We start from the raw sequence: 14,176 nt of genomic DNA on the forward strand, positions 1-14,176 counted from the left end.
CAACAAAGGTCTGTACTCCCAGTACTGGCAGGGAGGACGCCTCTGGGGACACTCATAATTAGTTAGATATAAATCATCGCAAGGCCTGAAAGCTACAGAGGACGGCATGTGAAACCCATCCATTAGCTAATTGTCAATTTGCCAAATAAGAATAACGCCATGAGATATGGCTTGGCAAACTGTGCGTTTAACAAGCTGGGAAAAGATTGTTCCAGGAGGATCTGGGGCAGGTAGGACAGGACATCACATCCCCCGTGAAGCAATCTCACTGGCACAGCCCCCGAGTGCGCCCCGAGCGCCGCGTCCTGGCCCACCAAGGGGAAAGGCTCCGGCTCGGTTTGTTTTTTTGTCACGGGCCTAGGCCGCACGGCTGCGCTTCCCGGAGCGAGTCACCTGCACCGCGGCCTCCTGCTGCCCCGCAGACCCCGGCCCGCCCCGGCCCGCGCCGCACGGCCTTCCCGCCCGCAGCAGCCCCGGGGCTGCTCTCTGCCCGCCGCTGCTGCCTGCCAGCCCCTCACCCGCTGCCCTGCACGCCCGGTCCCAGCCCTGGGCGCAGCCGGGACCCCGAGGCCGGGGCCGAGGCGACACGACGGGCGGTCCTCGGCGGGGCCGGGCGGGCCTGGCCTCCCGTTGCCGGGCAACCGCCTCCTCGCCTCGCCGGGGCCCGGCAGCCGTCCTACTCTCACCCGCGGTCGGCAGCGCGCTCCCATTGGCTGCCCCCGCGCTGCGCTCGGCTCCCATTGAGCGCCCACCGCTTCTGCCGCGTCCTCATTGGCGCGCCGCCCTCTGGCCACGCCGCGTCACTGTCTCACACCATTCCCCCCGCCTTCTCCGCCAGCTGCGGGCCGGCCGGCGGGCGGGACCTGGGCGGTGGGAGCGGTGATTGGCGGGGGGAGCTGCCGCTCAGGGCGCGGGCCGGAGCCCGGGCGGCGGGGCTGTTTAAAGGCGCCGCACGCCGGAGCCCCGTGTTTTCCCCCGTGCGTGCGAACGGGCAAGAGCGCGGAGCGGCGAGCGACAGCGGGAGCCATCGCCTCCGACAGGTGAGGGCGGCTCGGCCCCGGAGGCCCTTGGGCCGGGCGGCGGCCCCTGCCTCTCTGCTCGGCCGCGGCGGGGGCCGCGGAGCCGCGTGGGGGAAGCACGCGTGGGGCGGCGCAGCCGCCCGCGGGGCTTGGGGATGGAGCGGCTTAGCTGGGAGCGGCGTTTCCAGGGGACGCAAGCGCGTTTGAAGTAGTGCCTGCAGTGCGACAAGAGGGGGGGGGGGGGGAAGACAAGACAAAAAGAGTGGGGAAAAAAGAAAAAAGAGGGGAGAAAGGGAGAAAGAAAAATCAAAAAGAGGCGCGTCTGGGTGTCCCTTTACCGTAGGTGTCAGCCCGCACGCCGCGCCGGACGCTGCCCGGAGCATCATGGAGCATCCCCGCGGCGCGGCGTGCGGCGCTCCCTGCCCGCGGCAGCCGGCCGGGCCAAACGGCTCCCGAAGAGCCGGCGCTCCGCTGCCGGGGCCTGGGGTGCTGCCGCCCGCCCTGCCCCCGGGAAGCCCCCCGGCTGCGAGAGCTGTGGTGGGCGGCTGCTGCGGGGCTGCGCCGGGCTCTGCCCCGGCACCGAGGGCCACAAAGCAGCCCGAAAGCGGCGGCGCCTTTGGCGTGTCCCTTAATCGCCTCTCAGTGTCGCGAGAGAGGCGCCCACCCAAGCTGGGGAGGGCGGGGCGGGCGTGTCCCCCTGCCCGCGACACCCCCCACCCCCCCATCGCGCAGGGCAAAGGCAGCCGGATGCTGTCCCCGGAGATGCCGTCGCCTTCATTCGTGATGGCGTTTGTGGCACGGGTGGGGGCATCCCGGCACCCACCCGTGTTGCTAGCGGAGTCCCGGCCTGGGATGCGCCTGGGGTTGCACCGGGCGGGAGGGTGCCTGGCATCCCCGCGGGGGAGGCGCAGCGGGTGGGTTCTTACGACTTAATTTGAGGTACCGTCTCAGCGGTTCGGTGTTTTCACGCAGTTTGCCCGTCTCCACGTAGTCGGCTCAGAGGTGAGGGTCGCGGGGATGCCACGTTCGCGCACGGCCCGGCCGTGAAGAGTCGCCGCGGTCTGGGTAGAGGCAGTGACCTCTCGTGGCGTGACGGGTGTCTCGCATGCGCTCGGTACCTGAAACCTTTCAGCTCTGCGGGGATAACTAGATGATGTCATAGCTGAAGCTGCCAGATCATCACTGTTTAACTGCTGAAAAACAGCCTGAAGTGGCTCTGCTGTCACCAGCAAAGTCTGCTCTCCACGTCCTCCAGAGGTAAAGCGCCGCAGGGAGTTACCCAATAAATGCATTGCCTGTAGCGAACGGGCTGGGGGCTTGTTTTCTAACTTTCAGCCAAGTGTTCTGTATGAATTAAAAACTTAAGCAGGAAATAATAAAGTCAAATTATTGACAGAATATTCTCAAATTCTTAAAGACAGTGAAAGCCACCAGTTGTTGTGGGAGAACATATATCTGGCAGCAGCAGAAAGTAGTGGCTGTTTTATACTGCTCCTGCATTCCCTACAGAATCCTAAGGGGACACAAAACAAAGCAGGTTTGGCATTTCTTTATATATAAGCATTTGGGGTTCTCAGTCTCTTCAAGGAAATTGTACTTTTGAGAGAGCTTTCATTTTAGGTAAAAACTCAATGATGGGATGTTGTTTGCCATTTGACCAGGAGGACAAAAGGCTGTTTGTTTTACATCAAGTAAACAATTTTTTTCCTGTAATGACTGAGATGTCATATGTCCCATTTCCTTCAGTGACCGGAGCAAGCTTATAAAGCAGTGTTTTTCATTGCGGTACAGCCCAATGGCCCTGACTACCACTATCTTGGGTGTATTTGGTGAGCCATGAGAATACAATCAAAGAGCCTCCCTTTAGCTGTCTTCTGTGGAAAGTTTTCTTATGAGAACTGCAGCGAGTAATACGAATTAAATGCCAGTTTTGATAAAGTTCTGTAAGGAGCAAGTACAGAGCAGTTTTTTCCTCAGCCCTCACCAATAATGAAAGTCCTTTTGTCATACTGAGCTTCCTAGTAATTCACTGCCTGGTTAAAAGCCACTTGTTCCATGGCTATTACAGGTCAAGTTCATTATGTGCTGCATGCATTGGCTTTTAGAATATAACTTAAATAATATTAAGTGTGTAAGAGTCTCCACAAATGTCTAACTTTCAGCTTTCTGACTCTTGGAGCAGAACCAAGCTCTGCTCGGGGTGCAAGGCTTGCCCTCGGGGTGGCTGCCAGACACTCTGCTGAGCTGGCATTGGTCTGTATTTCCTTTTTGTCCCCTTTTGTGTTTTTGTGCCAGAAAGAGAGCTGAATCCGAAAGTCCTTTTCCCAGTTGGTATCTTGGGCTCTCGCTGTCAGTGGCGTGCCTGCATTTGTATGGGGAGCCGGAAAGCATCCTCTTCCCCTGCAGTGCCTGTGCGATTTGGAGTAAGACACAGCTCTTGGAGGAAGCTTTGGACCCCAGCGCTGCTCTGTGTCCCCAGGAGATGTGTGTGACTTGCTCGCTGTGCTGCCCACAGGGGACGTGAGCTTGCTCCTGCAGCTCCTGGGGAGTCTTCAGACCACCGTGCTCCCTTCCCTGGCCGTGGCTTTAGTAAAGCAGTGATGGCCGTCCCATTTCTAATGCGTAAACCTGCTGCTGTGCCATGGCAAATCCTTAATCCTGCCCACTAGCTTCCTGGAGGCAGAAATTATTACGTTTTAATTGCTTTTCTTGCAATCCAGCTAGTTTAAAACAACAGATGGAGTTGCTCACTGTGGCGTAGCAATGCAAAAAAAAAAAAAAAAAAATATATATATATATAGTGCGGCTTAAAAGCATTCGAGAAATTTTAAAAGCAAAATGTAAATAGAAGTGTGGTGCCACCGGGATGGGCTAGCCTGTGGCCAGGGATTGTAAAAAAAAAAACCCAAAAAAACCCCAAAAAACAAACAAAAAAACCCAAAACCAAACCAAAAAAAACCCCAAACCAGAAAACAAAAAACCAACAAACACACCAAAACCAAAGAAACCCGAAACAACAACCACCGTGAGTCTGAGGTGCTGGTGGGGTGGATTTCACTTTTCTGCCGCTGCCGGCTCCCAGCGCGGTCTCCGCCCCGCGGCGGGTGACGCCCCGGGGAGGGCGCGCCCGGTGGGGGGAGGGGGAGGGAGGGGCCGGGCCCGCGCCTGCGCACTGCCACAGCCAGGCGCCGTAGAGTGCATGCGCGGCCCTCGGCGCCGGCAGCCGGCGATGGGCTTCCGCAGCGTGTGAGGGCAGGGGCCGCGGTCGTGTGAGGCGGGAGGCGGGGGGGGACCGGGCCCCGCGCTGTGGTGGGCCGGCGGGGCGGGGCGGGGATACAGGCGGCGTAACGTCTCCACGCTACGGCGGTGGCTCCTCGCCGTCTCCGCGGCCTGGTCACGGGTAACCTTGAGGCTGGGGGGGGGGGGTGGTGTGCGTTGTGCCCTCGGGGAGGCCGGCGCGGCGGGGGGAGCGGGGCGGCGGTCGCCTGAGGTGAGGGGCTTCGTGACGGCGTGGGTGAAGGGGCGAGCGGACGCGAGGGCGTGAGCTGTGCTGGCGGCAGGGCACACGAGCGACGCGGTGTTGGTGGCTTTGGTTAAAATCGTGGCAGTGCGCTGTGCGGCTGTGCTGCAGCAAGCAGCTTTAAATAGCCTTTTCCTCCCGTTTACACGTGCTAATACGAACAAAGGCTACAAGATAAATTCTTAAAAGTTATTTTAGGTACATCATAGGTATGGTTGAAACGTTGTTAGAGGCAATCAAAATGAATGGCAAGCCATGCACTCTAGGTCATACATAAGACTGTACCTGTTACAGAAAATACTTTTAATGTTTTCCTAACACTTGCCTTAATATGCATCCTGTAAAGTCGTCATTGCTGCAGAGAAAGGCTTTATTCCCTTATACAGCTTATCGTGGTTTTATGGAAGAAGTTGGGTGAGGTCAGTGTGATGGTACTTGCAGCTGGGCACAGAAGGGACAAACACCGTGTAAGCAAAAGGACAGGAAGGTGGTCCCTGTCTGTGCAGTAGGGGTAAGGTGAAAGTAATAGGATGCAGTATGTCCTAGAGAGTAGTATATCCTCAAGTGTAGTGCCTGTAAAGTTATGGGGTTAAAATGAAAAAACTTGGACTGTCAGGGAGAATCCCTGCATGTTCTTCTCAGCCTGTGAAATATTCCTCCAGGCCTGGTGTTAGGGGTTCCAGTGTTCTGGACTGCCAAAACACAGTATGCTTAAAACAAACAAACAACCCAGCCGAAAATACAAAAAAAACCCCAAACCCACACCAGAAAAAATTCTGCTATTCTTTGCTGCAAGTATAGACAAAATGGAGTGACTTAGGTCACTTTGTTTAAAAATAAAAACAATTTTGAAAAGTCTTGGCCTGTTTTTAAGTCCGAAATTTCCTGGTAAGGATAGATTTTAAACTTAAGTTCTCAGCTAGTAACTTTTTTTTAAAAAATCCAATCTTTCTAGCTGGGTTGTGTAAAATTGAGACTTTGCATATAAGCAAAAGTAGAATAATGAGCATTAATTTCTCAGACACTTTAACACTTATTAAATGTGTGTTGTCCTTCAATTAAATAACCTGAGCTTAATTTACATTTATTCATCTCCAGGGCTAAAATTTGCCATTTCACTTAAAAGTACTTCATCTAAAATGTTGCAAGACTTCTTATGATGTTTAAAGTATGCTGAGACTAAAGTCTCCCTGGAGGCCAAGGCCTACCTTTTGCAAATGACCTTATAGAATACCTAAAATTTGGCTTTTTCTCTAATGAAAGTAAAGAAAATGAAAGTAGGTCTCTCAAAATGGATGTGACTAAATCAGCTGGTTTTGTGGTTTTCTTTTTTTCTTTAAGATCTACCACGATGCCTGGGTCTCTGCCAGTGAATGCTGAATCATGCTGGCCCAAAGATGTGGGGATTGTTGCACTGGAAATATATTTTCCGTCTCAGTATGTTGACCAGACAGAGCTGGAGAAGTATGATGGTGTGGATGCTGGGAAATACACCATTGGGCTAGGCCAGTCAAAGATGGGGTTCTGCTCTGACCGTGAGGATATCAATTCTCTCTGCTTGACTGTGGTTCAGAAGCTCATGGAGAGGAACAGCCTTTCCTATGATTGTATCGGGAGATTAGAAGTTGGAACGGAGACGATAATTGATAAATCAAAATCCGTAAAGACTGTCCTGATGCAGCTTTTTGAAGAATCTGGTAATACTGATGTAGAAGGAATTGACACCACCAATGCATGCTATGGAGGCACTGCTGCTCTTTTTAATGCTATTAATTGGATTGAGTCCAGTTCTTGGGATGGTAAGTTCGGGGAATTTTCTTGAAAAGTTACATCATCCCCTGGTTTTGAGTAGTCTGCCTTATAATGACAGTATTCATGTTTAACCATACAAAACCCAGAGGGTAAACTGTTTTTCTCTTCTGAAGTCTTTTTCTTGAATGCAGTGGACATTTGCCACTAGCTCAGTTACAGTGCAAAAAATAGTGACACAGCTAATAATCACTGGTCTTTTCCTGTAAATTTTGGTGGCTGCCGGGAAATTGAAATGTGGGGTAAAAGTCAGGATTGAGGAGCCCCTTAATCTTGGGGTCATCTCTTCTGTAACCAAAGTCTAAAAATTGCTGATGGATGTTAAAAAGTGCTGGATTCTTGTCTGTTTCTCATTGTTGTTTCTGTGTGTTTCTTGCAGGGCGTTATGCACTTGTTGTTGCTGGAGACATCGCTGTGTATGCCACGGGAAATGCCAGACCAACAGGTGGAGCTGGTGCTGTTGCTATGCTAGTTGGTCCAAATGCTCCGTTAATATTTGAGAGAGGTTAGTACTGTGAGAAAATGAATACCGGTCAGCCAGATAACTGGATCTGTTCTGAAGCCTGTCCCCTGTTTCTTGTGCATTGCTGGGGAGCTGGATTAACCCCCACTAATGTCAGAAGTTGTACTTGGTCTCCTCTTGCTCCGGGCTAACTTTGTCAAGTCCCATTATAGGAAGCAGCAAGGAATAAGTAGAGATGCTCCTATCTGTGTATTTCCTTGGGGATTCTCTGGTAAGATTGACAAAGAGTGGACTACAGCAGAGTAACAGAGTACTCTACTTCCAAGGCAAAATGATGAAAATAATTTGTTACTTGTGTTTGTTATGCTTGTTCATCACGAGCATAACAAGCGTTCATCACGAGAATTGCGTGAAACGTTACCTTAAAGGGCCTGAAATGCTGTGAATGCCTGCTTGACTGGAGCCAAATATTGCTTGTTTCCCCTCATGTGTTAAGTGATGCATTCAAATTGACTCAAAGCAACTGAATAAAATAATTTTCAACTTTTGTCAATTTCTGTCCATCAGGGTTGCGTGGAACCCACATGCAGCATGCGTATGACTTCTATAAACCAGATATGGTTTCTGAATATCCTGTAGTTGATGGCAAACTATCTATACAGTGCTACCTCAGTGCGTTAGATCGCTGCTATACTGTCTATCGAAACAAAATCCACGCCCAGTGGCAAAAGGGTATGTAGCCTCACCTGATGATATTGCAGGATTTGGCAAATGCCAGACTGTGTAACTACACAGACAATGATGTATTTTCAAGTTTTAACATCCCAGTGTATGGGTCCCTTTCTTCATGATTGTGTGTTCTGGGGCAATTGAAATGTTTGCTCTCCCCCATAAGAAATGTCTTATTTCTGTTCTGGTATGGCTGAGTACCTGATAGTCAGTAAGCAGTAGTCTCTACACACTTTTGTTAGTGTTACGTATCATACCTTGCTTAAAAGCGTGTTACTCCTCCCTCCACCCAGGCTCTTAAGATAGTGAGGTTAATATTTAGATGTTACATAATGATACTGATTTTTTTCACCCCATATGTTTAGTACTTGCTTCACTCATATTAAGAAACATAGGTATGAAGTTTAGATAGTTAAGTGAAGTAGGTGATTCGTTATGTTAAAATTCTGGATAGAAATACAGAGATTCTATTAAGCTTGTCTAGCTTTTTCTTCTAGAAGAAAGGTGAACATTGTTGGTTGGTGCATAAGATCAGCAAGAAACTAATTTTTAAATAGAAGTAGCAGCAGTGTTTTAAATGAACTTAACAGCAATAGTTAGTCTTATGGTTGTCTGTTGTACACTGATATGTTATGATGAGTGGTGTCCTGCCACTCCCCTATTTTATTTTCATAGTTGAAGTGATACTAAACATAAGTAGTAACACAACATTTCTGCCACTTCCAGAGGGCACAGACAGACGTTTCACCTTGAATGATTTTGGATTCATGATCTTTCATTCTCCCTACTGTAAACTGGTACAGAAATCTGTGGCTAGACTCTTGCTGAATGACTTTCTCAGTGACCAGAACCCAGAAACAGCAAATGGTGTTTTCAGTGGTCTGGAAGCTTTCAGGTGAGAATGGCTGCTGTCTTCCTTATTCATATAATCTTAATTTGTTATACATCCAAGGTATGTTTTTACTTTCTGCTATTTTAGTAACTTTCTGAATTTTTTTTTCAATAGGGATGTAAAACTTGAAGATACATATTTTGACAGAGATGTGGAGAAAGCTTTTATGAAAGCTAGTGCAGAGCTCTTCAGTCAGAAAACCAAAGCTTCGTTACTTGTATCCAATCAGAATGGAAATATGTATACCCCTTCAGTCTATGGTTGTCTTGCCTCTCTTCTAGCCCAGTAAGCATAAATCAGAAAAAAGTCATAGCTTTTTATATATAATGTCATAAAATGTTTTTGTTTCAGAAAGCCTTTTGTATAAACACTATCTAGCAAACCTTTTCCTACTAGATTGCCTTAAGCAGAAAGACTAAAGTTAAAAATATTATACTGCACACACAATCAAAGTGACAAGCAGATTCAAAATTTCTGTGTTGGAAGCTGATCTGAAACAGCTGCTTACTGCCTTCTGAAGTAGGATCTTATTTGTAAGGTGGTGTCTTTTCCCAGCCTCAACCTTCTTCCCTGCCCCTGTTGCCCAAGAGAAAAAAAAAAAAATGCCAAAACCCACAACCCACTGCAGTGGAAAAGAGAATCAGAATGCCTTCTCTGTTTCACTATAATAAGCAAAGCCAAATTAAATTAGTATTTACTTAACAATAAATTTTTTCTGCAATGACAGACTTTAACAAAATCATGTTAAGTTTAAATTAAACCATTCCTCTTGGATCCTTTTTTCTTTATTCTGACTTTGCCTTCCAAGATGTGGTTGTTCATTTTGGGCTTTAAGTCACTTCATGAAAACTGGCTGCCTTCTAGATAATCATATTCTGGGCATTTCTTTGCTCTGTTTTGGTTAGGCAGCTTTGGAACTCATCACATAGCAACAGTGTTTGAAATTGTGTTTTTAAAAGTCACCATTTATGCACAGAGTGTGCTAAATATGTATTGTAGTTGATATAATTTGCTGGCTGCCTTTTCTAAGCTAGCTGCACTTTCTAGTTATTTAAAATTGGCACCTTGACTTGGTTCTCTCTTAAAACAACTGTTGCTCGATTTGCAGGTACTCCCCAGAGCAGCTTGCAGGACAGAGAATTGGTGTGTTCTCTTACGGCTCTGGTTTTGCTGCTACGCTGTATTCCATCAGAGTTACACAGGATGCCACTCCTGGTGAGTGAAGGGAAGAGATGTTAATTAACTCCCTTGCACAGCTCACCTCTAAATGTCTCCTTACGCTACCTGTCAGCATACGTACACCTGCAGAGCAATGCCTAATGACAGTAGTGCTAAACTGAAGATGTTCCAGCTCCAGGGAATGTTTAAGTGTCTCCTCGGGCAAATAAATAATATTCGTCAAACTCTGTTAACATTTTGATTGAGTAATAGGGAATGTTTTTAAATGACTAAAAGTTTAGCTTCCATAATGCAAAATATTTTGAATGGGCTTGAAATGCTAACATGCTAGTGTGGAGTTCTCAGCATGGGTGCTACCTTACATGATGGCCTTATATTGTAGGTTCTGCACTGGACAAAATAACTGCCAGCCTTTCTGATCTCAAAACAAGACTTGACTCAAGAAAATGTATTGCACCTGATGTCTTTGCTGAAAACATGAAGATTAGACAGGAAACACATCATTTGGGTAAGAACTTCATAAATATAAATCATTCCTATTCTTACAGCAAAATGCTCATCACTTAATTTGCCTGACTTTAAATGATTAAGGTGTAGAATGAAGGAAATGTCCAACTCTTTCTACTTTGAATAGCTCATGTTCATTGGCCCAGTGTGGCTGAAATGAAAATGCAGGCTTGTTTTTTCTGTCTTACTGCGTCTAAACTGCAAAGGCCTGGGCAGGAACCAACTAACAGTGTGTTACTGGCTTGTTTTCCAGCCAACTATATTCCGCAGTGTTCGGTAGAAGATCTCTTCGAGGGAACATGGTACCTTGTGCGTGTGGATGAAAAACACAGGAGAACTTACGCGAGGCGCCCGCTCATGGGTGATGGACCTCTGGAGGCAGGAGTTGAAGTTGTCCACCCAGGTGTTGTCCATGAGGTGAACACTCAGCACTCTTTTAAAGTTTGATACAAATGGTGGAACAGTTTATGTGCTTGTCTTAGCATGTGCATGTATTTTAAAAGAAGTGGTTTAACAAGTTACATTAAATACTTTGTTAACATGTAACATACAAGCCAGAAGTAAAAAATTGAACATGGGACTTTAAAAAGTACGTTTCATCATAACAAGAATGAAACTTCACAAGAATGAAGCAAGAACAAACTGGCTCTTTTCACATAATCAGTTTGCATGGGGCATGAGAGCTTTGATTGACTTTAAGACCAAGCCATCCAGTTTAGCATGAATGTTGTTTGAGAGTTGGACTAGCCATGAAGTATGAATGTCTGTGAACTAGAAAACTGTATTTAATGCTTTTTTTTCCCTTCTTCTTAGCACATCCCAAGCCCTGCTAAGAAAGTGCCAAGAATCCCTGCAACAACAGAATCTGAAGGCGTTACTGTTGCCATTTCCAATGGGGAGCATTAAGATACCTCTGTGAGGTGGGGAATGACACAAGGTGTGAGGGTAGGGTGAGAGAGAAAGGATTGCAGTAGTGCTGAAGTTTCAGTGTACAGTAGTACTTCATTGGAGCATGGAAAAACTGTTTAAGCCCCTTGAAAAGATTTGTCATAATATGGTGTGCTGATATTTATAGTATTTTCAGAACACTAGAATCATGAATATACTGGGGATAGAGGGACTTGCCATAGGCTATATGGATTCCCTGACATGTCTGAATTTTTTTAGTTTGAGTAGTAGCTGTAGTCTATTACAAGGTCTTTGTACATAGGAAAAAAAGAATCTTCTGCTTGCTCTTTCCATGTAAAATGACTTGAAACCTACACTGTTAACTTCTACTTGTACTCAAGTGTGTGGCAAAATAGTCCAAGCTTTTAATGTTAGGGTTCTCAGTGCCTTGACAGTAAGCAGTCTATCTTCTCAATGCTGCACTTCTTCTCTTTCTCTTTATCACCTTCCCTTTCTTCTCCCAGTCTACCTCCCATCACCCCATTGCTTTGGGAAAGGTATAGAACCAAGTAACATTCATTGCTGGAATAGAATCTCTCTCCCCTGTCAGAATGACTGGATCAAGAACAACTAGACTGACAGGTGGTTTTCTTCCAAGAAACTCTGTGACCCGCTGTGTTAAGTTATACGTAATTCCTCCTAACATCCGTATTACGTGTTTTATACCTGCATTATAAATCACAGCAGCCTCAGAGGAAAAAGAAGGGAGATAGCAATTCTTTTCTTCTAAAGAAATGGGTTCATTGATTTGGCATATTTTAGGATTGTTTAGTAGAAGTATCTAAGGCAGCAGAATTTTCAAATAAAACTTCTAGATATTATGGAGCTGTTTTAATTGGCAAATGAATGAAGGGAGGAAGATCACTTTGTCTGGAGCTCTGGCCTCTCACTATTCTTTATATAATACGTTTCTGAAAGACTATTTCTAACTTTGAATTTGGCTTTGTACTTTGAAGTCCTTCTCACTATTGGTAATATTGTAGGAGTGGGGTCTTTTCTGGGTTTTTTTTTCCCAACATGCAAGCTAAAAGCTATCCATTCTGCAAGTAGTAGATACACAGTGCTAATGGGGAGTCCATTCTGGTAGATTTTTTTAAAGCCCAGATTGGAAATGAACTATGACATGAGCCTTGTAAGCTTGTAATATATACTTAAATTGAGCTAATGTACAGAATGAAGTTTTGTTGAATTTGTTTCTTTGCTAATTCTACAAAGCTACATTGCCTAATATAACGTAGCAAAAAATGATTTGTCTGTTAAATTACAATTTTTTTTTGTGTGTGTAATGAAGTGTTTGTATTATGTCATTCACTAGGATTTGATAACTTGCTGTATTTGTACAGTCAAGCCTTGGTAAAATAGTTGTTTATTATAAATTGATGAATACTAATCTGTTTGTTCTGCTGAAAATGATGGAGCGATGATGCATGATGATAGTCTTTGCAAGTATTTTGGTTTAGGTTGCCCTTGTGAAACTTTATCTTGGCACCAGAAAAACAGATTGCCATGGAACAAAGTCCATTGCTGGCAGTGGACAAGCCAAGAAGTGAGCTACTGGCACAGAGTTAACCACAGGGACCTCATGGTCTGTGAGGCTGATCCTTTATTAAAATAAAGTTTGAGATATTTGAAACCTGTTGGAGTAGTGCTGACTTGTTGGCTTTTCAGGAAGAAAGAGGGAACTGGCCCTGTGAAAACCCAAAGTTGTGAGTTCACAATCTGTATGGACCTTCTGGATCTTTCTTCCTACTACCATTCCATTACAAAAGTGGAAAGAAAGGGTTGCTTAGGCTGGTGCAAAACCATTATTTCAGGGCTGTGTTTCAAGATAACTTACATGCTTTCGTATGGAAACTGTTTATAGTGGAGGAATTAATTCCCAGCTTATGAAATACAATCAATCTTTATTACTGTCTTATAAAAGATGGTGTTGTTTTATCCGCCTCAAATATTGTGAAGGGAGGTTGGTTCTTGCTCTGGAGTTACCTGAGCCTTACTGAGTCCAGTTTGCCATAGGTGGCTTTTCAGAGTCCTGTTGCTCATTTACATTAATTAATGTAATCAGTCCCCATAATAGGTAAGGCATCCTGCTCTTAAATTTGAAAGCACCAGCTGTACCTCTCTAAACCTTGTATTCGTTTACTTGCCTTAACTAAAATCATATAGGCTCTACCTCTTAGGTTAGGCATGTCAGCTCTGCCTGAGAGAGAAGGACAGCTACTGTACTGTTCCACCATCTGCATTGAAGCTGATTAAAGTATAAAATAAGCAATTAAAGCTGAAAATCAGAGTATGTACATCTTGGTGATGCTCAGAACAATTGGAGTTGTAAGGCTATCCAGCTTTTAATTTGCAGTGGCCAAGAGTGTCAAAATTATCTTGGTGACAGCCTTTGTTGCCAGAGTAGCAGGGCAGGAGTTAGTACAAGTCTGTAATGCTCAATATATAAGCGGATTTTGTTTCATTCAGCTTACTGATGCCTAGTGCTAAAGCGAGAATTTAAAACTGGGTTTTGGAGTATGCTTAAATCTTTATTGGTGTGCAGCTGCAGTCCAAGTAGTTCTAGACTAGTGCAAGTAATGGAAGGTGTCAGGAGGTTAGTAGGTGGTAGCCCAACCAGTTGTGCAACCGCATGTCAGGGTTAAAGCAGTATATCCTAATTTGCCTTTCTGAATTGTGACAAATTGGGAACTGTGGTTAATAGCAGCATTGCTGTTTCTTTAAATAAAATTAAGAAGCTCTGATATACATTTTATGATGTTTAATTTGCTGAAGAAGTTTTAAAGAAGAATTTGCAGTTGTTTAGATTATGGTCTCATTTCTGCTTAAATTTAGTTCTCTGCAAAAACTGTCCTGGTTTGCAGTGGTAAAGTTGTGTCAAGCTGATGTACAACTTTTCAAGAAGTTAGCTGTTGTATGTCTGTACTCAGAATCTCCCAAGCGTGTTAAATGCAGTAGTATTTAATCTTTACTAAAAGATCACCTCCACTAGTGATCCCTCACCTGTTTCACTTACTGGAGTTCTTTCACTGGCTATACCATGTCTCTGGAGCAAGGGACAAATAAATGCACGAGAGCTCTGTATTTGAGCGCTTCACTGTGAGTTGAGA

The 14,176-nt window shown here is 45.7% G+C and overlaps 1 protein-coding gene across 2 annotated transcripts; it reads left to right on the forward strand.

Moving 5' to 3' along the window:
• The first annotated feature begins 933 nt into the window (after nucleotides 1–933).
• Nucleotides 934–12,703, forward strand: HMGCS1 (3-hydroxy-3-methylglutaryl-CoA synthase 1). 2 transcript variants are annotated; one of them, XM_074856858.1, is made up of 10 exons: nucleotides 934–1,040; nucleotides 5,881–6,338; nucleotides 6,728–6,853; nucleotides 7,379–7,543; nucleotides 8,267–8,435; nucleotides 8,547–8,717; nucleotides 9,541–9,647; nucleotides 9,994–10,119; nucleotides 10,372–10,535; nucleotides 10,932–12,703. In XM_074856858.1, exons 2-10 carry the CDS (start codon nucleotides 5,891–5,893, stop codon nucleotides 11,022–11,024), a joined length of 1,569 nt encoding a protein of 522 aa, XP_074712959.1. In that variant the 5' UTR covers nucleotides 934–1,040; nucleotides 5,881–5,890; the 3' UTR covers nucleotides 11,025–12,703. The 2 variants fall into 2 exon arrangements, with proteins under 2 accessions (XP_074712959.1, XP_074712957.1); XM_074856856.1 differs by lacking the exon at nucleotides 934–1,040 and adding an exon at nucleotides 4,216–4,265.
• The last annotated feature ends 1,473 nt before the right edge of the window (nucleotides 12,704–14,176 follow it).

This window comes from Strix uralensis, chromosome Z (assembly GCF_047716275.1).
Source record: "Strix uralensis isolate ZFMK-TIS-50842 chromosome Z, bStrUra1, whole genome shotgun sequence".
NCBI lineage: Eukaryota > Metazoa > Chordata > Aves > Strigiformes > Strigidae > Strix > Strix uralensis.

Excerpts from the sequence above, each read along its gene's own strand:
- HMGCS1 (XM_074856856.1), top strand. The coding sequence starts at position 4,219 with ATGCGCGGCCCTCGGCGCCGGCAGCCGGCGATGGGCTTCCGCAGCGT. Across the intron at positions 6,339-6,727 it reads TGAGTCCAGTTCTTGGGATG|GGCGTTATGCACTTGTTGTT; the intron begins GTAAGTTCGGGG and ends TGTTTCTTGCAG. Across the intron at positions 8,718-9,540 it reads CTTGCCTCTCTTCTAGCCCA|GTACTCCCCAGAGCAGCTTG; the intron begins GTAAGCATAAAT and ends CTCGATTTGCAG.